The 24,916-nt window shown below is 39.4% G+C and overlaps 1 protein-coding gene across 1 annotated transcript; it reads right to left on the bottom strand.

The window, feature by feature from the left end:
- Positions 1-21,542: 21,542 nt before the first annotated feature.
- On the bottom strand, positions 21,543-24,288 carry LOC138882802 (uncharacterized). Its single transcript, XM_070163435.1, has 3 exons — positions 24,172-24,288; positions 23,014-23,109; positions 21,543-21,884 (listed from the first exon to the last, which is right to left on the bottom strand). Exons 1-3 carry the CDS (start codon positions 24,286-24,288, stop codon positions 21,543-21,545), a joined length of 555 nt encoding a protein of 184 aa, XP_070019536.1.
- Positions 24,289-24,916: the final 628 nt, after the last annotated feature.

Genomic DNA, 24,916 nt, shown 5'->3' with positions numbered 1-24,916 from the left:
CACAAAAGAGTGCAGAGTATAGTATCAGCACAACCGACCCCATGTGCTGTTAAGTGCCTAGCCTAACCTCGGCAAAGTAGTGACGAGGCTAGGACCAGACTACCAAATAAACCTGTGTAGTTAAATCATATACAGTGGAAAAGAAGAACAGTAATGTAAAGTTAAGTATGACAGGGGGTAACATGCTACGGGGACATCGAATACGAACAGAAGAATAACAAATAAATATGAGGATCACCACAGTTCAATTGAATGTAGGAAAGGGGAGGGGAGGGGGGATCATGCTGCGGGGTACAACAAGTACCAACAGGAAACCAACAATTAAATATAGAGAAACCGTAACTCATTTATCAATAAAAATCAGGAAATCAAAGACAAGTGCACAGCATCACCCTTCGTGCTTTAACACTCTCTCACCAAAAGAATACACGGCATCACCCTTCGTGCTTTAACACTTTCTCACCAAAACAATACACGGTATCACCCTTCATGCTTTACACTATTCCTCACCCAAGCAACAATCACAAGGCAAATAGGGTAAGGAAATCTATAACATCAAAATAAAATCAAGTAACAACAAAAAATCAGTAAATAAACGTAAAGGACAACATAACTCAATTATCATCATGAATAAGGAAAATCAAGGAAAAGTGCACGGCATCACCCTTCGTGCTTTTACTCTCGTCCTCACCATAAGAATCAATATAAACTGCATGACATCACCCTTCATGCTTTTACTCTTATCCTCACCAAGAATCAATATAATCGGCATGGAATTGTACATCGTGCGGCACAGTATCACCCTTCGTGCTTTACACTCTTCCTCACAAAATCATACACAACATCACCCTTCATGCTTTAACACTCTTCCTCACCCAAACAACAATCACAAGAAATAAGGGCAAGGAAATAAATGAAATCACAATAAAATCCCGGCAAGGGAACAATAGTACAACAATCAAATTCCAGCAAGGGAACAATAGTACAACAATCAAATCCCGGCAAGCGAAACAATATCAAAACAATAACATCCCGGCAAGGGAAACAATATCATGATTCTTTCTCTCCTTTCTTCTTTCACATTTACTTCGCAACTCAATTCACAACTTGACCCAATGCTCTATGATGTTCAACAGTTCAATTCTTAACTTGAGCCAATGCTCTATAATGTTCGACAATTCAATTCTCAACTTGAGCCAATGTTCTACCATGTTCAACAATTAAATTCTCAACTTGAGCCAACGCTCTACCATGTTCAATTAATAATAATACTTCCACAAGTCATATTCCTCAATAGAAATTATCATATAAAGCATGAATAATACAAAACGGAGTCACATTAATTATAGTATAAGACTCACAGGCATGCTTGACACCAACGTATATATACTCGTCACCATGCCTATACGTCATACTCAACAAATAACACATAGCAAATAGGATACAACTCCTAATCCCTCAAGCTAAGGTTAGACCAAACACTTACCTCAGTGCCACGAACACAATTCAAGTCTCTACGATCGTTTACCTCTTGATTCCACCATCAATTCGCTCGTATCTAGCCACAAGTTACTTAATTACATCAATAAACGCTAAATGAATCAATTCTAATGCATGAAAATAAGTTTTCCAAAATTTTACCCAAAAAGTCAAAAATTGCCCCGGGGCCCACATGGTCAAAACCCGAGGTTCGAACCAAAACCCGATTACGCATTCCCCCACGAACCCAAATATATAATTTATTTTGAAATCGGACCCCAAATCAAGGTCCAAATCCCCAATTTTTTAAAAAACCTAGGTTCTACCCAAAACACCCAATTTTCCCCATGAAAATCACTGATCTTGAGTTGAAATCATGTGAAAAGATGTTAATGATTGAAGGGAACAAGTTAAAATTGACTTACAATCGATTTGGAAGAAAAGTTGTCTTTGAAAAATCTCCCAAGAGTGTTTTGGTTTTGAAAGAGTGTAAAAAATGAAAGATTTTTGGCTAAGTTATAAAATTGCAGGTTGCACATGTCGCAATTGCGACCAGGGTTTGCAATTACGAACCCAAACTCCTGCTAAGTTTGCATTTGCGAAAATGGGCTCGCATTTGCGAGCTGGAAAATGCGACCAACATGTCGCATTTGTGATGACTGGCCACAAGCTGGGGGATCGCATTTGTGATTAAAACACTCGCAATTGTGAGATAGGCTGGCCTGGGCTACTTTCGCAATTGATATATAGCCCTCGCATTTGAGATATCACATTTGCGAGCCAGAAACAGCTGAAGCCTGTAGACTTGCACAGAAACAGCTGAAGCCTGCAATTGTTTAAGTCCAAAAATCCACACCGTGGCCTATCCAAAACTCACCCGAGCCCTCGGGGCTCCAAACCAAATATGCACACCAACCAAAAAACATCATACGGTCTCGCTCGTGCATTCAAATCACTAAAATAACATCAACAACTATGAATTTAGCATCAAAATCATGAAATTTCTTAAGAACTTCAAAATTTCCAATTTTCTCAAAAACGATCCGATTTACGTCATTTCAAATCCGTTTCTTACCAAATTTCACAGACTTATCTTAAATCACATATAAGATTTGTATTGGGCGCCGAAACCAAAATACGGGCCCAATACCATCAAATATTAAACACCTTTCATTTCCCAAACTCATAAACAATTCCAGAAAATAATTTTCTTTAAAAAATCTATTTCTCGGGCTTGGAACCTCGGAATTTGATTTCGGGCATACGCCCAAGTCCCATATTTTCCTACAGACCCTCCGAGACTGTCAAATCATTGGTCCGAGTCCGTTTACCCAAAATATTAACCGAAGTCAACTTAAACTCATTTTAAGGCACAATTCATCATTTTCACAGATTTTCACAAAATGGCTTTCCGGCTATGCGCCCGGACTGCGCACGCAAATCGAGGTGATGCCAACAGAGGGTTTTGAGGCCTCAGAACGCATAATTTATTTTTAAAACAAAAAGGTCATCATATGCACTTTTTGTTAGAAGGAATTTAATTCCGGTTTCTGGGCAAAATAAGAGATGGATATTTGTTTTATTTTTTGAATAACTCTTGAGTTATTGAGCTTGATAAATATTTTATCTCTTGTGGTACATGAATGCATGACTTTGTTATTGTATATTAATGTCGCTCCTGAACAGAACAATATTAGTCTACCTCATAAGAGAATATTTTTTCCAAAATTGAGTAAAACTTATCTGTGCACTTTTGTCTAAGTTATATTAATCTGGATAGGATTTCAGGTTGGTCAAGGATGGACCTTAAGGTTCATTGAAAGTAGAGGCACCATCAACTTGTAGATCCTGTTTGGAAGGAAATTTGGCTGAAGGTTGTTTCCCTTCAAAAGGAAATAAAGCTAGTGATAAGTCAGAATGAGTCCCTTCTGATTTGTATGATTAAATGAACATACTGGTAAGAGATAGTTTTGAATATTTTTATGACGTTCATAAATGATTACTCAAAATATTAATATATTTATTTGATGCACCGTAAGTCTTAATGAATTAAGTAATTCAAGATTTTAAGACTTGAAACGGAGAAGCACCAAGGAAATATATTAAGTTACTGTAATTTGATTGTAGTGGCGAGTACCTCTCTAAAGAGTTCCTTTGTTACTTATCAAAACAAAGGATTACATCTCAATTGACTACACTGTAAACTCCATAATAGAGTTGTGTAGTAGTAAGAAGAAATAAGTCTCTTTTGGACATAGATAGATTAATGACATGTTATTCAGATTTGCCTTATTTGTTTTTGGAATATTTCTTGGAAAATGCAAATTACATTCTGAATTTAGTTCCTTCTAAGTTAGTACCTAGAACATCTATAGAACAGTGGACTGAATGTAAGCTCAGTCTGTGGCATGTTCAGATATAGGATTGTCTCGCATATGTGCTGAAAGGGAAAGCGGATATGTAAGTTGGAACTAAGAATGGATAGGTGCATGTTTATTGAATATCCAAAAAAACGAATGGAGTTTTATTTTATTGTCCTAAAGAAAATAAGGCAATTATTAAAACAAATGCATTTTTCTAGATAAGGACTGTTTAATAAAATATGTTCCTAGAAGTAAACTATTTTTACAGGAACTGGGCAAAGAAATAACTAGATGCTCAAGAACATCAAAACCCACACGACAGAATTGACGTTCCATTGCCTTTAAGTAGTGGAAGAACGTTAATAGACAAGATATTCCTTTATCAAGTGGGAGTGATGTTTGAACAGTGAACACTATAGTAGAAGTCACTAATATTTCAATGTCATAAGGTAATGAAGGTAATATTAGTATTACTTCGTCGTAGTGAGAGAATGCTAAAGAAAATCATAGTTCGGTGCTCACTCTTGGGATAGTTTCGGTAACAGGATCCCTGAAGAGTTTAATACCAAACTAGATAGTTACGACAAAGCACTACTGGACAAATATTACATCAGATATAACTTGGCAAGATTCTTTAACAAAAACCTTATTTGGTGAACACTTTTAATAGTCATGTAAAAGAATGCCTGAGAAAATTGTAGATGCATGATTATGAGTCTAAGTAGGAGATTATTGGGGCATATACTATTAACCATGCATTTGGATATAGTATATTCTAATAATTGTCATGGTTAAAGTCTAAGTGGGAGATTGTTGGGGTATATACTATTAACCATGAGTTTGGTTTAGATATAGTATTTATTATGAAACAATTGTTTATTTAGTTTTAATAAAGTTTTAAATAGATCATATATTAGTTTGTGTCCTTTTCTTATATAGTAGATGATTTAGTGTATAAAGTTTAGCTTATACACATAATATTAAATCATCGGTTCTTATAAGTATAAAGTTTGAGTTCATAATCTAATGGTGGAATTGGACAAACCATCAGAAATGATTATAGTACAAGATTAAATATAATTTATCTTGATTATGTGAATGATTTAATTCCAACTTTTTGTGCTAGTATATTTTGTATGTATTGAACGGACCAAGTAGAGATAAGTATTTTATACTGACTTAATAAAATAAACTCTCTAGCCATTAAATGTACTTATACTCTTAATCTTGATATAATTATTATTAGATGTGTACATTATTATTATTTTGATTTATTAAAAGGCGAAATTTTTTCGTGGGTCAATATGCCTGGTAAATTGAATAATAATAACAATGTACATTGGCGAAATAATAGCTAGTTGATGGAATCCATGTCTCGGTTTAGAGATTGATGATACACCTTTAAGAAAGCTTATAAGTTTTCATGTGTAAACTCGACCGGTGGATTTTGTATCCGACACATGAAATAAGTTAAGCGAAACTCTAAAGGAAATAATCAATAAGTTAAATTATCAGTAATTTAATTTAATTGATTAGTATCTGAATCTTAACATGGGGAGTTAAATAATATTTAATGGATGAATTTTGAAATTGAATAAGGAGTGAAATCATGAATTTTTAGTGGAATAATTCGTAATTAATTATGGTGGATATTAATTTTGAAAATTAGAAATTAATTCCATAATCGGAAGCCTTGTTAATTAAATTTTGTGGTCTCTACTGTGCCTAAATAATAGGAAATAAAGGAATCCTTTTTCTGGTGGAAAAGAAAATCCAGCAGGTTTTGAAAAAGGATTTTAACCGTTAAAACTTGTGCTATAAATACATAAGGTTTTCCACCTAGAGGGAGTACTAGAGAGTGGCCGAATTTTTCAGCCTTTTTCCTAGAAAATTTCGCCCACACAAAATTACTATTTTCAGGTATTATTTGGGTAATACAATATAAGATCGTGGAACATTCGAAAACCGTGATCGTGCGGGTGGTGGAGAATTCATTGAGTTACTGTGGAATTGAAAGCTCATGTGATAATGGAGCTTTATTCACGCTTCAAGAGGTAACCCGTGAAATCTCGTTTATGCTAGTTGTCTAGATTACATGTGATTTTGTTCTGGAATTGCTTCTTCTGCATATAATAATCCATCAGCTGCAACCATCCAAACTTAATTTAAACTCTCTTGTTATCGCCATCTTACTTTTAATCAAGGTTGTTTTGTAGTAGTTATTATGCAATGGTCAAGGTGAAGCTTTTGAACATCCAAGGATTTTGGTTGCTAAGGAAAATTAAACGTTTTTTTCCTGGTAACTAAGGCTAGTAACAAGGATGTTTGGGGTTTAAAATGTGCAAATTTTTGCAATTTGGTAAACTGTTAAAAGCTCGAATAAGATTGTAAGGCTGTAGAATTTCAATAGATTAATACTAGAAATTAGGTCTACTGCACCAACCATCATTTTTCCGCAATATAACCGTTGCTATAGACATTCGACTGCTACGGTAAGGCTGGCATCCGGTCCGGCCCGGTCCCAAACGGGCTTCGTGGGCCGGGCTCAAACGGACCAGGTCTTCGTGGGCCGGGCTTAAACGGACCTTGGCTTCATGGGCTTTTGGGTGTAACCAGATCGGGACCGGGATCGTGTAGTAATGGTCTCGGGCCTAAATAGGCCTTGACTAGTTTTTTAAAATTTTTTTATCTAAGGCAATTTCTTGTATATATATATATATATATATATATATATATATATATATATAATTTACAAGAAAATGCCTTATATAGTATATTGCTTTATATAAGATTGTATATACTAACTACTAAGTGTATAGTATATAAGCTATATTCGAATTTTGATATAACATTAGCTATATTAAGACGTGTATATATATATATATATATATATATATAACACAAATTGTCTAAAATCAAATTAAAAGCATAAATTGTGTGTTGTCTTGCCGGTCTGAAAAGCTGACCGACTGCGGAAAAGCTATTTCGCTTCAGAAAAAGTGAATATGTATAGTGCGTCTAATAATTTCAAAATAACACAAATTGTCTCAAATCAACTTAAAACCATAAATTGTGTGTTGTCTTGTCGGTCTGAAAAGCTGACCGACTGCGGAAAAACTGTTTTGTTTAAGAAAAAGTGAATATGTATAGGTGGTGGTGGATTACTTTTTGTGTGTTGTCTTGTCGGTCTGAAAAACCGACCGACTGCAAAAAAGCTATTTCGTTTCAGAAAAAGTGAATATATATAGCGCGGTACAATACTACGTTTTGTGTGTTGTCTTGTCTATAAATAACAGGCGCATTCTAGTTATTTTCTGCACTTAACAATAACCAATAGAAAATATTTCCATAAAAGCAAGGGTTTTCTTTATTCTTTAACAAATGTCTGAACCCCTTTATGTGCCAAGGTGCGAGTGCGGCAAAAAATACATGATGCAAGACTGTTGGGATGATGATTTTCACGACCCTAAACCTGGACTCGGTCGTGATGACGCCTCTCGTGAAGACAAGGCCAACCGACACACTCCCAATTCATTCTTTTAAGCAATTAAATGATAAAAACTAAGTCTTTAACATAATAATAATTCCAAAATAAGGTGAATAATACAGTTGCAGAATAGACATAATTCGGCATCGGAGTGTCACCAGTCATGAACATCAATCATAAAAACTACAAGTCTGAAAGAGTCTACACAATTATTACATAACTAAAATAGGAGGAAATAAGATAGGGGGAAGAAGCACTAGGCTGCGAACGCCGAACAGCTACCTAGTAAATCTCCGAAATTTGCTGGAAAGCTCTCAACCCTTGCAAGCAGGACCTGATGCACCTGAATCTACACAGGAGATACAGGGAGTAAAGTGAGTACTCCAACTCAGTGAGTAATAATAATAAATGAAGACTGAGCGATAAGAAAACATGTAAAGGCACATCAACAGGCAATAAAGAAGCAGTAAAATCCAGTAAAAATAGTGAAACCATGTAAAGTCACCTTAGTTCAGTTTAAACTTCTTTAAAATACCCTTTTAACGGTTAAGCAAGTGAATGACAGGTAGCTAGAAAAGATAAACACATAAAGAACCGCCCCTCGAGCACAATACCAACAAAATCAGCCCCTCGGGCAACACGCGGAACAATACCAGCCCCTCGGGCTATATCTCATATCACAATGGATACCCGCGCTCACTGGGGGTGTATAGACTCCGGGAGGGGCCCCTTACGGCCCAAGCGCAATATCAAGCCATCTCATGGCATAATCAGTAGGCTCTCGACCTCATATCAATAAGCCACCTTGTGGCGTACAATCTCAGGCCCTCGACCTCATAATCATAGATCTGTGTATCCTCACAACACAGGCCCTCAGCCTTACTCAGTCAGAATCTCATAAGCCACTCAGGCAACAGTAAAACATGATGGTCAGCTCAAATTATCAGTTAGAATATCATTTAATGTATTAAAACAGGGTAAACATGGCTGAGTTATGAAAATAGTAGAATAAAGCATGACTGAGTACAAGTATAAAGTCAAAACAGTGAGGACATATCAGTAAAAATCCCCTAAGGGTCCAAATAGTTGGCACGAGGCCCAAATATGGCTTTCAACCCAAAACATGATGATAGCAAACAGTTTTCAGTCAAATATGCGGTAAAATAGCCATTCGGGATGGACTAAGTCACAATTCCCAACGGTGCACGACCCCATGCTCGTCATCTAGCGTGTGCATCACCTTAATATAGCACAATAATGTGTAATCCAGGGTTTTATATCCTCAGGACAACATTTATAATCATTACTCACCTCTATCCGGTCCAAATCTCTAGCTTGCGATGCCTTTGCCTCTCGAATCGGCCTCCAGATGCTCCAAATCTAAGCAAAATCAGTGCAAAACTATCAAAATATGCTAAGGGAACAAAGCCCACTCGAAAAGAATAAAATTACAGCACAAATCCCAAAATTGGCCAAACCTGACCTCCGGGCCCTCGTCTCGGATTCCGATAAAAATTACATCAATAGACTCCTTATCACTCCCCGAATTCATTCATATCAAAAGCATCAAATCCAACCATAAACGACTCCTCAAATCCCAAATTCTAGGTCTCCAATTACAAGCCCTAGTTATTCAATATTAGGCTTAAATTCCATGATTAATTAGATAGAATTCACATAAAAATCGAGTATTAAGTCTATGAATCTTACCTCAAAGTGTTTCCCCTTGAATCCCTCTTCAAAAAGCTCCAAAATCGCTCAAAAATGATGAAAGTTAACCCCAAAATTTCGGACAAATGGCTATTTAAACATTCTGCCCAGACATCCAATCCTACTTCGCGAACGCGGTCAACGCCTCGCGTTCGCGAAGCACAAACTGACTTTGACCAAAATTCCTTCATCATGATCACCTCCCAGCTCGCGAACGCGAAGAACTAGCTCCCTTACTCACCTCGAACGCGAACTCCCCTTCCGCGAACACAAAGAACAAATCAACCTGAACCTCAGCTGGTCAACTTCCCCTACGCGAACGCGGCATAACCTTGCAAAACGCGATCCACAACGACCCCAGCCCTTCGCGAACGTGAAACCTTCCTTGTGAACGCGAAGGCTAAATCTTCAGCCTCACTTGCTAACCCTTCGCGAACGCGAGGGCTCCACTCGCGAACACGAAGGCCAAATGTCTGCAACACTTCAGCAGATTTTTTGCAACTTTCAACAACTAAAAATGGTCCGATTGACCACCCGAAACTCATCCCAGGCTCCCAGGACCTCAACCAAATATGCCAACGCATCCCATAACATTATTCAAACTTGTTCCAATCTTCGGAACTCTCAAAACAACATGAAAACACCAAATTCGCATCGGATTCAAACCTAAGAATTCCAAAATCTTCTAAACTACGCTTTTGATTAAAAAGTCTACCGAACCATGTCCGATTGACCTGAAATTTTGCACACACATCCCAAATGACACAACAGAACTACTGCAACTCTCGAAATTCCATTCCGACCCCTATATCAAAATCTCACCTATCAACCGGAAAATGCCAAAATTCCAATTTCGCCAATTCAAGCCTAACTCTACTCCGGACCTCCAAAACACATCGCGATCATGCTCCTAAGTCACAAATTACCTCTCGAAGCTATCCGAACTATCGGAACTCACATCCGAGCCCTCTAACACATAAGTCAACATCCGATTGACTTTTCCAACTTAAGCTTCCTTAAAAGAGACTAAGTGTCTCAAACCTTACCAAACCCTCTCCGAACCCGAGCCAACCAACCCGATCACACATAGAACCAATAAACCAAACAATAAGAAGAAGAAATGGGGGAAACAAAGCGATAACTCATGAGACAACTTGCCGGGTCGTCAAATCCCCCCCTCTTAAATAAACGTTCGTCCTCGAACGAGTCAAGAAACATACCTGAAGCCTCAAACAGGTGAGGATATCTGCTCCACATCTCTCGCTCGGTCTCCCAGGTAGCCTCCTCTACGGGCCGACCTCTCCACTGCACTTTCACTGGAGCTATATCCTTTGATCTCAACTTTCGAACCAGACGCCCTAAATAGCTACTGGCTCCACATCATAAGTCAAATAATCATCTAACTAAACCGTGCTAAAATCTAAAACATGAGACGGATCCCCAATATACTTCCGGAGCATAGAAATATGAAATACCGGATGCATACTCGACCAGCTAGGTGGCAAAGCAAGCTCATAAGCCACCCCCCCAATCCTCCGAAGCACCTCAAAAGGCCCAATGAATCGAGGACTCAATTTACCCTTCTTCCCAAATCTCATAACACCCTTCATGGGCGAAACCTTTAACAGAACCTTCTCACCAACCATATAGGACACATCTCGAACCTTTCTGTCAGCATAACTCTTTTGTCTCGACTGCATTGTAGCCTAGCCTCACCCGGGTCAAACCATCCAACTGGAGATCTAGCAAACCATGTAGGACACATCTCGAACCTTCCTGCACCAAGTCTGTCCCCAATATCCTAGCCTCACCCAGCTCAAACCATCCAACTGGAGATCTACACAGCCTCCCATACAAAGCCTCATATGGAGCCATCTGAATACTCGACTGGTAGCTGTTGTTATAAGAAAACTCTGTAAATGGTAGAAACTGATCCCATGACTCTTCGAAATCAATGACACAAGCACGCAACATGTCCTCCAATATCTGAATAGTGCGCTCGGACTGTCCGTCCGTCTGAGGGTGAAAATCAATGCTCAACTCAACATGAGTACCGAACTCTCGTTGCACAGACCTCCAAAACTACGAAGTAAACTGAGTGCCCCTATCTGAAATGATGGAAACTGGGACACCATGCAAACGAACAATCTCCCGGATATAGATCTCTACCAACCGCTATGAAGAATAGGTAGTACACACAGGAATAAAGTGCGCAGACTTGGTCAGCCGATCCATAATCACCCAAATAGCATCGAACCTCTTCAAAGTCCGCGGGAGCCCAACTACAAAGTCCATGGTGATCCGCTCCCACTTCCACTCTGGAATATCCATTTGCTAAAGCAAGCCACTTGGTCTCTGATGCTTATATTTCATCTGCTGACAATTGAGACACCGAGCTATAAATCCCACAACGTCCTTCTTCATTCTCCTCCACTAATAATGTTGTCTCAGATCCTGATATATCTTCATGGCACCCGGATGAATGGAATACCGCAAGCTATGGGCCTCCTCCAGAATCAACTCCCAAAGCCCATTTACATTGGGCACACATATCCGGCCCTGCATCCTTAACACCCCATCATCACCAATAGTCACATCTCTAGCATCATCATGCTGAACTCTGTCTTTAAGGACAAGCAAATGAGGATCATCACATTGGCGCTCTCTGATGTGATCATATAAAGAAGACCGAGAAATCACACAAGCCAAAACCCGACTGGGCTCCGAAATATCTAACCTCACGAACCAATTGGACAAGACCTGAACATCAACTGCAAGAGGTCTCTCCCCAACTGGAATATATGCCAAACTCCCCATACTCACCACCTTTCGGCTCAAAGCATCGGCTACCACATAGGCCTTTCCCAGATGGTACAATATAGTAATATTATAATCCTTTAGCAACTCTAACCATCTCCGCTGCCTCAAATTGAGATCCTTCTGCTTGAACAAGTGCTGCAGGCTACGATGATTAGTAAACACCTCACAAGGCACACCATACAAGTAATGCCTCCAAATCTTCAACGTGTGCACAATGGCAGCCAACTCCGAATCATGAACGGGGTAGTTCTTCTCATGGGGATTCAACTAACGAGAAGCATAAGCAATAACTCTACCCTCCTGCATCAATACACACCCAATACCATCTCTCGAAGCATCACAATATACGGTATATAAACCTGAAGTTAATGGCAAAACTAACACTGGAGCTATGGTTAAGGTTGTCTTGAGCTTCTGAAAGCTCTTCTCATACTCATCCAACCATACAAATGAAGCACCCTTCTGAGTCAACTTGGTCAAGGGCGATGCGATAGATGAGAATCCCTGAACCAACCGGTGATAATAGCCCACCAAACCAAGAAAGCTGTGAATTTTTGTGGCTGAGGACGGTCTGGCCAAATCTAAACTGCCTCTATCTTCTTCGGATCAACCTGAATACCCTCACTAGACACCCCATGCCCCAAGAAAGCCACTGAACTGAGACAAAACTCACAGTTAGAGAACTTTGCATAAAGCTTCTCCTCCTTCAATCTCTGAAACACAACTCTCAAATGCTCCGCGTGCTCCTACTGACTACGTGAGTACACCGAATATCATCAATGAAAACTGACAAACGAGTCGAGATAAGGTCGGAACACGCTATTCATCAAATGCATGAATGCTGTTGGTGCATTAGTCAGCCCAAAAGACATCACCAAAAACTCATAATGACCATATCGGGTCCTGAAAGCTGTCTTAAGAATATCTAAGTCCCTGATCTTCAACTGGTGATAACTTGAACGGAGATCAATCTTGGAGAACACTCTCGCTCCCTGAAGCTGGTCGAATAAACCATCAATATGACGAAAAGGATACTTGTTCTTAATTGTTACTTTGTTCAACTGCCTATAATCAATGCACATCCTCATAATGCCATCCTTCTTCTTCACAAATAGAACCGGCGCACCCCAAGGTGACACACTAGGCCGAATGAACCCCTTATCAAGGAGTTCTTGAAGTTGCTCCTTTAACTCCTTAAACTCCGCTGGTGCCATACGATACGACAGAATAGAAATGGGCTGAGTGCCCGGCACCAGGTCAATACTAAAATCAATATCCCTGTCCAGTGGCATGCCCGACAGGTCTACAGGAAACACATTGGGAAACTCCCTCACAACCAGAACATAATCAACACTGGGAGTCTCTGCACCGACATCCGTCACAAAGGCCAGATACAAAAGGCAACCCTTCCTAACCAAACGCTGGGCCTTCCAGAATGAGATTACCCTACTGGTAACATAATCAGTCAAACCTCGCCAGTCGATCCGTGGCACACCCGGTATAGCCAATGTCACTGTCTTAGCATGACAGTCCAGAATAGCATGACACGGAGATAGCCAATCCATGCCCAAAATGACATCAAAATCTACCATACATAATAATAAAATATCCACTTCGGTCTCCAGACCCCCAATAGTCACCACACACGACTGGTACACACGGTCTACAACAAAAGTATCGCCTACTGGAGTAGATACACGAACAGGTGAAACAAGAGACTCACGGGGCGTATCCAAATAATGAGCAAAGTATGATGACACATAATAAAAGATGGAACCGGGATCAAATAATACAGAAGCATCTCTGTGGTAGACTGAGACAATACTTGTAATAACAACATCAGAAGCAATAGCATCAGGTCTAGCTGGGAGTGCATAAAAACGGGCCTGACCACCACCTGATCGACCTCCCCCTCTAGGGTGACCCCTAGCTGACTGACCTCCACCCCTAACTGGCTAGGCGGGTGGTGGTGAAGTAATTGGTACTGAATCCGATGGCTGACTCCTCTGCTGAGATAAACCCGCAAGGCGACGAGGACACTGCCTCCACATATGACCCATCTCACCATACTCATAGCAACTCCTGGGTGCTGGAGATGGGGACTGAAGGGAACCCCTAGCACCGGAATGACTAGCAGATGCACCTAGCATAGAAGAACCCTAAACTGATGGAGCACGAGATGAACTCTGAGCTGGAAGGGCATTAAGTGATGACTGACCCTGATGAGAACTATGAGAACCATGACCTGATGATGCCCCACGATAACCTGAGCGAGCTGGCTAAGCATGCCTGAATGGATGACCTCTACCGTGCTGAAACTGACCGCTCGAAGGAGCACCACCATAACTACCAGATCCTCGAGGCCTCTTGGCCTCCCTCTCATCTCGCTCCTGGCGACAAACTGACTCAATCTCACGAGCAATGTCCACAACCTCCTCAAAAGTAGCACCAGACACCCTCTCCCTGGTAATGAGAATACGAAGCTGATAAGTGAGGCCATCCACAAACCTCCTAATCATCTTTTTATCTGTTGGAACCAACCAAATAGCATGACGAGCTAACTCTGAGAACCTCATCTCATACCGTGTCACATTCATCTCTCCCTGATGCAACCACTCAAACTGCCTATACAGCTCCTCTCGGCGAGACTGCGACACATACTTCTCCAGAAAGAGAACGGAGAACTGTTGCCAATATATATATATATATATATATATATATATATATATATATATATATACACACACATACATACATACATATAAAACTAAAGTTTACATTTAATTTTTATTTGCAGTGGAAAACTTCTTGGTAGTTGATAGGGAGGGTTTTACAAAGGGCTTATCCAATACAAGTCCCGATTAATTAGATTAGTAAGGTACATCGATAATGTTGCAGTTGGAGAATATGCAAAAGATAAGATTTTTAAAGAGTAAGATTTCTCTGATAATTCATTGAATGCTCTTGAGATACAAATATGATATTATTTGAATAAAAATATGAGGATGCCAATAAAATTATAATGTAATCAATCTTAAGGATCGACCGCGCGAAGCGCGGGCAAATTAACTAGTTGTATATAATTGTGACTTAAAAATTTGCAATTCAAATTTAAAATACAAAATATTATAAAAAGATATTCAAAGGAATGCATTATAAATTTTATTATTATAACATTAAGAAAACATGACCCAATCTTTCTTAGCTTCCACCCCTCCCCCCAATGGAATGAGCACAACCAAGGTGCTACCATTGAGAAGAAAAAGAAACTAATCAAGATATGCCAAAATACAAGTTACATAATAATTTTACATGGTATCTCTTACAAATTTCATAAATCCATCAAGGTTCGGAGGAGGTTCCTGTCGCGCCCCCTTTTTCTCACGAAATCGGGTTTATGACATTTGGGAGGACAACTCGTTCCCTTTTGGGAATTGGGTTTGAATTGAAGAGTCGCCACCTAATTATTAAAGTGCATTAGGACACTAAGAAGGATTTGATTTAGAAAATCAAAGATTTGGGTAAGGGCTTGAAATTATCCCGAGGGGAATGGTTGTGACACTAGTGTGGTTCCCGACCAGGCTATGGTTGTGATTTTAAGTACAAATAACATGTAGGCAAGTAAGGCTTTCAAATAAGAGGGGATTTTTACGTAATGGTTACAAATAAACAAAAGTAAGAAAAAGGAACTAAAAGAATTGATTTTCTTAAAAGAAATGGTAAAAAAAAAAGATTTAAAAGAAACATAGAAAACAAAGGGAAGGGGGAGGGGTTCTAGGTTTATTAATAATATGGATCACCCGACACAACATCCGGTAATCATTCCTCAGTGAGGGGATACACGTGATGTTATCGCGTGGTCATCATATCCATATTTACCCATCCCACCCCGTTAAGGTATTAAAGCATAGATCGATCTCGTTTACTTGTTGCATGCTATTACCCGCCCCAATCCTATCAGCCCCGGAGGTACTTGGGACTACTATTCCTAAAAGGGAGGAGAAGTTGGGCTTATTTGTGGTTTCAAAGGTAAAAATACTAAGGCGACAAGCAAAAATATATATATATGGGAAGTATGGGAAGCACATAAGCAAATAAGGCTCAAACAGACCTCCTTAAATCAAAGAAAAACATATAGTTTAGCATGTCTTACACGTACTGATTAGGGTCTGATTAAAATTAAAAGTTGGGGCGGACTGATTTATTGCATATTTCAGATAAGAAGCCCGAATCAGGCCTGCCTGCTGGTTGTAGTTAATAAAATCTGATTCAGTTTATAAACTGTCCTATGGCTTGCCTAAGTGTTAGACGAAAACCTATAGGCATGATATCTACTGATTTTTGAAAAGATGAAGTATACTGATTTTTGAAAAGGTTGTCAATTATTCAGGAAAGATGAGTTTTGACAAAAGATCATAAATTCTGCAGACATTAAACATTGTTAATATTGGTTTTAGACTTATAAACGAGTGAATGTTTCAGACTTGGTTAATGGTTCCTATAGGCATGATTTCTATGCGTTGCTGATTTAAAAAAAACTTTTTGGACAAAATAAGAATGCAGAAACCCTATAGGTAAGACATCTAATTGTAGTTGATTTTCAGAACCTATAGACATGTTCTCTACATGCATACGCAGAAGTCACAATATCTACATGAAAGTGCAGGGTCCCTATAGTCATGGTATCTAAATGAGAATACTGAAGTTCCTATAGACGTGGTAACTAAATGAGAATGCAGAAAATCTTACAGACATGGAGACTAAATGAGAATGTAGAAATCTTATAGGCATGGTAGCTATATGAAAAATGCAGAAATCTTATAGGCATGGTAGCTATATGAAAAAATGTAGCAATCTTATAGGCATGGTAGCTATATGAAAAATGCAGGAATATTATAGGCAAGTTATCTACCCTTTTTTACATGCATGGTTACCCTTCCCTTTTCACTAACCGTCCCCAAACGTTATTACAAGTTATTACAGTCCAAATAAAATAAAGAAAAATACATCAGAAATTGAAAATTACAACCAAGGAGAGCCTGATTCAGACTTCCTGTCTGAAGTATGAAGTAAACCAACTCCAAAGATCATGTTTCAAAGCCTTTCTCCCACTTGGGTGTGTTAGAGTTCCCTAAGAGTTTCATAAGAACTCCAAGCAGTGCTTACACCCAAATGTATTACCATATTAAGCCAAAGTGCAGTGTGGAAGGGCCAGCCCTTAGGTGTCCAAGTTCAGAGGGAACTCAAGGTCCCAAAACAAGGCTCACAAGAGGGGGGCAGAACTTAGGAACTAAGAGAGAGTGTAAGTGCAAAATTCTGAAAGGGGGAAAGGAAAAAGGAAATAGCACACATAGGGATATAGGGAATGGGGAGTTGCAAGAGGTAAAAAGTAGGCTAGTGGGCATAATCCAACAATGGGAGATGCTGGCACACCCATAAGCCTATTGGAACACATTGTTTAGAGGTCAAGTTCAATCCATAGACAATAACTTGTATATTGTCATGTTTTAAACTGTAACTCAAAGCACATAAAGGGAAATAGGGAATAGGGATTCATAGCAGAAACAAGCAAAAGGGAATCAACATGCTAGTTTAAGTATTTAACTCTGCAGAAGTAGTAAAGTACACATAGATGTAGAAAGCTATAAGTATACACATTGTGGGGATACTGAAATTTGAAATTAGGACATACCAGTTTCAAAGAAACAAGTAGAAAAAAATGCAGTAGTCTGGTAAAAACCTCAGTGCAGACAAGAAGAGAGAGTTCTATTATGTGAATAAGAGTTTAGAAGAGATTGTGAATTGTTCGTCTGAAGTGTAGAAAGGTAGTACCCTTTTATAGTGTAAAAATCAAGTAGAAATAAGGTAAGAAATAATTGAAGAACTGATTGTCAATCAATTACATAAGACTCCCTTTAGTTAAGAGATTCATATTCAAATGGGTATAAACCAATTAAGGAAAGAAATTAATCAAACACTTTGTGCAAAGTAGGCAATTAGGGGTGAATACATAAAAGTTATTTAAGGACAGAGTTTTTGAAATACACGGTTTGTATAAATAAGGTAAGGAAATTAATTGACAGTCAGTAAATCAACAGTCAGGGATTTTGTATGAATGAACCGAGTCAAAAAGATAGGAAAGGTTTTTAACTTAAGGGAAATCAGCAAACAATGGAAATGGAATCAATCAGACCATATTCAGAGGGAAGTATGAACTAGTCACAAATTTAAAAGCCACTTTAAAGGGAAGTCTATTATATATAAGGAGCATACTGACATGTTAAGCATGAAAGAAAAGATTGTCATGTCACTATAACATTAGTAGAAAAATCCAGAGTAGAAGGGTTTAGTAAAAAGGTCAAAATCATATGAAAACAAGGAATTGGTGTGAAAGAGTTGGGGCTTTGAAATAAGACCCCTAGTTTAGGTAAATCGTAAAATCAAACTTGGCGGAACGCCCAAATTCTAGGGTTTCCACCTTAAATCAAGTACAGAGATGAGAAGGCAAGTAGTCGAAACAGGCTTAGAGGTTTCAGAATTGAAACCTCTTGCATGCTTCTTTCATCAACAGAAACTCATGGGAAAACATGATTGCAAAGTAACATGCAAACACAGTAGAAGGATTCAAAGAACATAATGGAAAATACTGATAAGAACAGTAGAAGAAACATGCTTAAGAGGTTTTCTAGAAGAAGCTTAAACAGGGCCGGATGGGTTAACTTAATTAGATCAGGGGCGTTTAGTTTAGGAATTGGGCCGGTCCATTTGAAATTGAAATTGGGGTCAATTGGGAGGGTTGATTAAGGCTAAAATCGAAATAGTTAGGGCTAGTATTTAAATAGCCATTTCCCCTTTTTATTTTATAAGAATAGTAAAATGATTTCTGAAAATAAATTAAAGGTACTCATTTAATTAATAATACATAAATATTAAATTAAAAATATTGGAATCAATTTTGTAATTATAAACACAATTAAATCTTAAAATAGGCTAAAATTGCAATTATGTGTAATTTAATTTTAAAAACATTCAATAAATTTGTAAAAAATGTGCAAAAATTACCTTAGCTATATTTTGGTATAAATATGAGAATTAAATAAAGGAGTTACCAAAAATGATAATTTGAGAAATAATTATTGGTTTTTTCTAATAAAATAAGGTGATAAATTGATTTAAAAATCTTTTTTTTTTTAAAATTGGAAAAATAATAAAACATTTGGACATGCTTATATATACATACGTATGCTATTTTGAAAGTATTTTGCATATGAAAATATATAGGAAAAAATTGGATATCAACAGCTGCCCCTCTTTACCCGGGAAGGATGAAAGAGTTATCGGGTAAAGATATGATGGCAAATTTTGACTGAACGGATGGTATGAAGAATTTGATCGAGCCTTGGCTCCTGAGCTGCCTATATATCCTTAGCCTATATATCCTTAGTCTTACAGGAATCAGACCATATGTAGTCCAGGATCCGTCGGAGGAATATGTCGATGGAGATTTTCCAAGAACGGACGCAATGTTTAGGTTGGGCTGGATGGTTAAGGCCTAATGGGGATGCGGTAACTAGAGCGGGATCGCTCCTGCTGAGACGGCCGTTGCTCGCTGGTTTACTGCAAATAAACAATGTATTGTGCGGAAATTTAAATATGATGCAAGTTTCCATCGGACCATGAATGTTGTCTTTGGACGGTTAGGATGATGTCCTCAGACCATGACGTCTTGGGCCATGAAGCGTATAATAAGGATTCACAGGCCATGAAATGGTGCTCTCGGGCTATGATAATGATGCCTCCAAACTATAACGCCTTTGAATAATGATATGCAAAAGATAAAAGGGGTCCTCAGGCCATGGCATGGCGTTCTCGGCCTATGAAAATGGTGCCTCCGAACAATGATGCCTTTGGATGATTTGGCGATCTTTAAGCCTATGAGATGCGGTAGGTGGTGATATTTCAGCCAATGCAAAATGTAAATAAGGTGGCGATCTTTCAGCCAATGCAAAATGTAAATGAAGTGACAATCTTTCAACCATGCAAGATGTAAATGAAGTGGCGATCTTTCAGCCAATGCAAAATGTAAATAAAGTGGAAATCTTTTAGCCGATGCAAGATGTAAATGAAGTGGCGATCTTTCAGCCATGCAAGATGTAAATGAAGTGGCGATCTTTCAGCCAATGCAAAATGTAAATAAAGTGGCGATCTTTCAGCCGATGCAAGATGTAAATGAAGTGGCGATCTTTCAGCCATGCAAGATGTAAATGAAGTGGCGATCTTTCAGCCATGCAAGATGGAGGTAGAGCTTAACCTCAGAAGGCAGAATGGTAGCCTTATACAATACAGAGAATGCAGATGGAGGTAGAGCTTAACCTCAGAAGGCAAAATGGTAGCCTTATGCAATGCGGAGAATACAGATGGAGGTAGAGCTTAACCTCGGAAGACAGAATGGTAGCCTTATGCAATGCAGAGAATGCAGATGGAGACAGAACTTAGTCTCGGAAGGCAGAATGGTAGCCTTAGGCAATGCAGAGAATGCAGATGGAGGTAGAGCTTAACCTCGGAAGGCAGAATGATAGCCTTATGCAATGTAGAGAATGCAGATGGAGGTAGAGCTTAACCTCGGAAGGCAGAATAGTAGCATTATGCAATGCAGAGAATGGAGACAGAGCTTAGTCTCGGAAGGCAGAATGGTAGCCTTATGCAGGAAGTAAAAATGGCAAATGGCAATAGAGTTTTCTTAGCTGATAGCGTATTGCGGTATCGTGATTGCTGGGGATATTGTGCTTGTTGGGGACACTGTTGTGCGGATAGCAATTGCGAGCAAGTGCAACGGTTCAGAGAGTTATATTCTTGAACTTTGTGAGTGAGCGTATAGTATATTTGATGATTTTGCAACTCAAGTGCCTGCATCCAAAAAAAATCGTGAGTTTGTAAAGGGGGAAAGATTAGTTCGTATCCCCACTCGCTTTGCTTGACCTGCTCGGTTTTGATCCGGCGATACCGTATATATCACTGGGGTAGCATTGCTAAACAAGGTAATTTTAGTAATAAACATGCATGATTTAGTAAAAGCATAACATAAGTACATAATTAAGAATAGTTGTCTTTAGATGAACCGACAACTGCGACGTGGTTCAAGACATTGCAACTTCTCTTGCTCCAGAATTTTGAGAGTCCTCCTCAAAATTCTGCCCCAGTTTACTGGGCTGTTGCTTCTGATGGCTGTTACTGATAAATGGCTGGAATCGACTTCGAAATTTTGAGGGTCCTCCTCAAAATTCTGCCCCAGTTTCCAATAGCGGAGGAAATGAAAATTTTATTGGATTGTGACCGAACCCGTAGGGCTTCCTACATATCCCCTCTTAAATGGGAATCAGGTCAGGCGTAGTTCAAATTACATCATAAAAAAAGCATAAAGGTTACACATAGTATCGCTTGACTACGTCTGAATTGATCGGCTTTGTCCAGACTTCTCTGTCCATTTCTGCAAGTATGAGGGCTCCTCCTGTTAGAACCCAATGAACCATGTACGGACCCTGCCAGTTGGGAGAGAATTTCCCTTTGGCTTCATCTTGATGTGGAAAGATTTTCTTTAACACCAGCTGCCCCGGTGTGAACTGTCTCGGCTTGACTCTTTTGTTGAAGGCTCTGGACATTCTGTTCTGATAAAGCTGACCATATCAAATTGCATTCATTCTTTTTCCATCTATAAAAGCTAGCTTCTCGTAACGACTCTTCACCCACTCTGCATCGCCGAGTTCTGCTTCCTGTATGATCCTCAAGGAAGGGACTTCCACTTCGGCGGGAATGACCTCTTCTGTACCATATACTAACATGTAGGGGGTTGGCCCTATTGATGTGCGGACTGTGGTGCGGTATCCCAATAAAGCAAATGATAGCTTCTCGTGCCACTGCTTATACTTCTCTATCATTTTTCTAAGTATCTTCTTGATATTCTTTTTGGCGGCCTCTATGGCTCCGTTCATCTGAGTTCTGTAGGTTGTAGAATTCTTGTGTTTGATCTTGAAGGTTTCACACATGGATTTCATCAGATCATGGAATTCCGAACCGACACATGATACGGTCGCGGACGAAATCCACCACGACTTTCTTGGTCACTGTCCTGTAAGATGCTGCTTCATCCTATTTGGTAAAATAATCAATTGCTACTAGGATAAACCTGTGACCGTTTGATGCGGTGGGTTCGATTGGTCCAATAACATCCATTCCCTAGGCGGCGAACGACCACGACGAGCTTGTTGCATTAAGCTCATTTGGAGGCACCTTTATGATGTCTGCATGTATCTGGCAGCGGTGGCACTTTCGGACATACTGGATGCAGTCTATTTCCATAATCATCCAAAAGTAACTAGCTCAGAGTATTTTCTTTGCTAAAACAAAGCCGTTCATATGTGGACCGCAGGTCTCTGCATGAATTTCCTCTAATAGCCTGGATGCTTCCTTTGCGTTGACATACCTTAATAATCCCAAATGAGGAGTCCTCTTGTACAAGATTCCTCCACTGTGAAAGAAATTATTGGATAACCTCCGAAGTGTGCTCTTCTGAATAGCATTTGCGAGCTCTGTGTATTCTCCTTTTGATAAGTATTCCTTGATATCATGAAACCAAGGCTTTCCATTTGCTTCTTCTTTGATATGAGCACAGTAAGCAGGCTGATCATAGATCTTTACCAGAATGGGATCAATGAAATTCTTGTTTGGATGTTGTATCATGGATGATAGGGTAACCAGTGCATCGGCGAATTCATTCTGGACCCTGGGAACATGCTGGAATTCTATCTTTGTGAACCTCTTTCTCAACTCCTGCACATAATGCAGATAAGGGAGTATCTTGGAGTTCTTGGTTGCCCATTCTTCTCGAACCTGATGTATAAGCAAGTCTGAATCCCCAATTACTAGCAACTCTTGGATGTTCATGTCAATGGCCATCTTGAGCCCTAAGATGCAGGCTTCATACTTGGCCATATTGTTGGTGCAGGGGAACCTGAGTTTGACAGACACTGGATAATGCTGACCGGTTTTTGATACTAGGACCACTCCTATGCCAACTCCGTTGAAATTTGCTGCTCCATCGAAAAACATTCTCCAATCTTCATAGGATTCTACAATGTCTTCTCCTATGAATGATACCTCTTCATCAGGAAAATATGTTTTCAGGGGTTTGTATTCTTCGTCCATGGTTTTTTCCGCAAGGTGATCTGCTAATGCCTGTCCTTTGATTGCTTTCTGAGTCACGTAGACAATGTCAAATTCACTCAACAGGATTTGCCACTTGGCTAGCTTGCCAGTGGGCATGGGATTCTGAAAGAGGTACTTCAAGGGATCCATTCTTGATATGAGATATGTTGTATAGGCACAGAAGTAGTGCCTCAACTTCTAAGCTACCCAAGTCAAAGCACAACAGGTGCGCTCTAACAGAGAATACCGAGCCTCGTACGTGGTGAACTTCTTACTGAGGAAATAGATGGCCTGCTCCTTCCTCCCCGTTTCATCATACTGCCCTAGAACACAACCGAACCCTCCATCTAATACTACAAGGTAGAGTAATAGAGGTCTACCCGGCTCAGGCAGAACTAAGACTGGTGGTGTTGATAGGTATTCCTTGATTCTATCTAAAGTTTTTTGGCAATCATCAGTCCATGTGGTAGTGGAGTCCTTCTTCAACATATTAAAGATTGGCTCACAAACGATCATAGATTGTGCTATGAACCGGCTGATGTAGTTAAGTCTTCCTAGGAAGCTCATTACGTCCTTCTTGTTCTTTGGCGGTGGTAGTTCTTGAATAGCTTTGACCTTAGATGGATCTAATTCTATCCCTCGGCGACTCACAATGAACCCAAGTAGTTTTCCGGTAGGAATCCCAAATGCACATTTTGCGGGATTCAGTTTCAGGTTATATCTTCTCAGTCTATTGAAGAACTTCCTCAAATCTTCCATGTGGTTAGTGGCTTTCTTGGACTTTATGATGACATCATCTACATACACCTCAATCTCCTTGTGTATCATATCATGAAAGATAGTAGTCATGGCCCTCATGTAGGTAGCCCCTGCATTCTTTAACCTGAATGGCATCATCTTGTAGCAGTATATCCCCCACGGCATAATGAAAGCCCTTTTCTCAGCATCTTCTTTGTCCATCCAGATCTGATGATATCCAGCAAAGCAATCTACAAATGATTGCAACTCATGCTTGGCACAATTATCGATCAGGATGTGTATGTTCGGCAAAGGGAAGTCATCATTTGGATTGGCCCGATTAAGATCCCGGTAGTCGACATAGACTCTGACCTTCCCATCCTTCTTTGGCACCGGCACAATATTGGCTAAGCATGTCAGATATTCTACTACCCTGAGAACCTTATCTTTGACCTGCTTAGTGACTTCTTCCTTGATTTTCAGACTCATGTCAGGTTTAAGCTTTCTGAGCTTCTGTTTTACCGGTGGACATGTTGGATCAGTTGGCAGTTTGGGGCCACAATAGTCATGTCATCATATGACTAGGCGAATATGTCCTCATATTCCCTTAGAAATTCTGTGTACTCTTCCTTTTTAGATGGTGGCAAATGAACGCTGATCCTAGTTTCTTTGATATTTTCTGCATCTCCCAAGTTAACAACCTCGGTCTCGTCCAGGTTGGATTTAGGTTTGTTCTCAAAATTCTCGACTTCTTTAACAATCTCTTCCGGTATATCCTCTTCCTCTGAATCTATGTTCGTTTGTTAGGTTGTCTTGTTGCATGTCATAGCCATTGGTTCATCAAGATAGGTAATAGTAATACTGTATAAGTAAAGTAATGAGAGAAAATAATAAGAGTAAGATTTGTAAGGAAACCGAAATGCTTTGATAAATTTCATAACTGTTTTAAACATTGGATGATCTTATTGAGAAAATTCAAAAATGCGAAAGGAAAATCAACTAGTAAAAATAAAAGATAGTGCATGATGCTTTGTTTAGCCTTGCTACCCCGAGGCTTTCCAGGCTCTAGTGGTTCTGATGGTCCAATTGTTGAGGCATGCTCCTCGGCTTACGGCCT

This window comes from Nicotiana sylvestris, chromosome 12, assembly GCF_000393655.2.
Source record: "Nicotiana sylvestris chromosome 12, ASM39365v2, whole genome shotgun sequence".
Classification (NCBI taxonomy): domain Eukaryota; kingdom Viridiplantae; phylum Streptophyta; class Magnoliopsida; order Solanales; family Solanaceae; genus Nicotiana; species Nicotiana sylvestris.
This window is presented reverse-complemented; position numbering and strand designations above follow the sequence as displayed.

Coding starts and splice junctions, on each gene's coding strand:
- LOC138882802 (XM_070163435.1), bottom strand. CDS start 24,288: ATGAGTCTGAAAATCAAGGAAGAAGTCACTAAGCAGGTCAAAGATAAG. Junction 23,110..24,171: donor TGCCAAAGAAGGATGGGAAG/GTCAGAGTCTAT, acceptor TACGTGACTCAG/AAAGCAATCAAAGGACAGGC. Junction 21,885..23,013: donor CATATTTTCCTGATGAAGAG/GTATCATTCATA, acceptor GAAACCTTCAAG/ATCAAACACAAGAATTCTAC.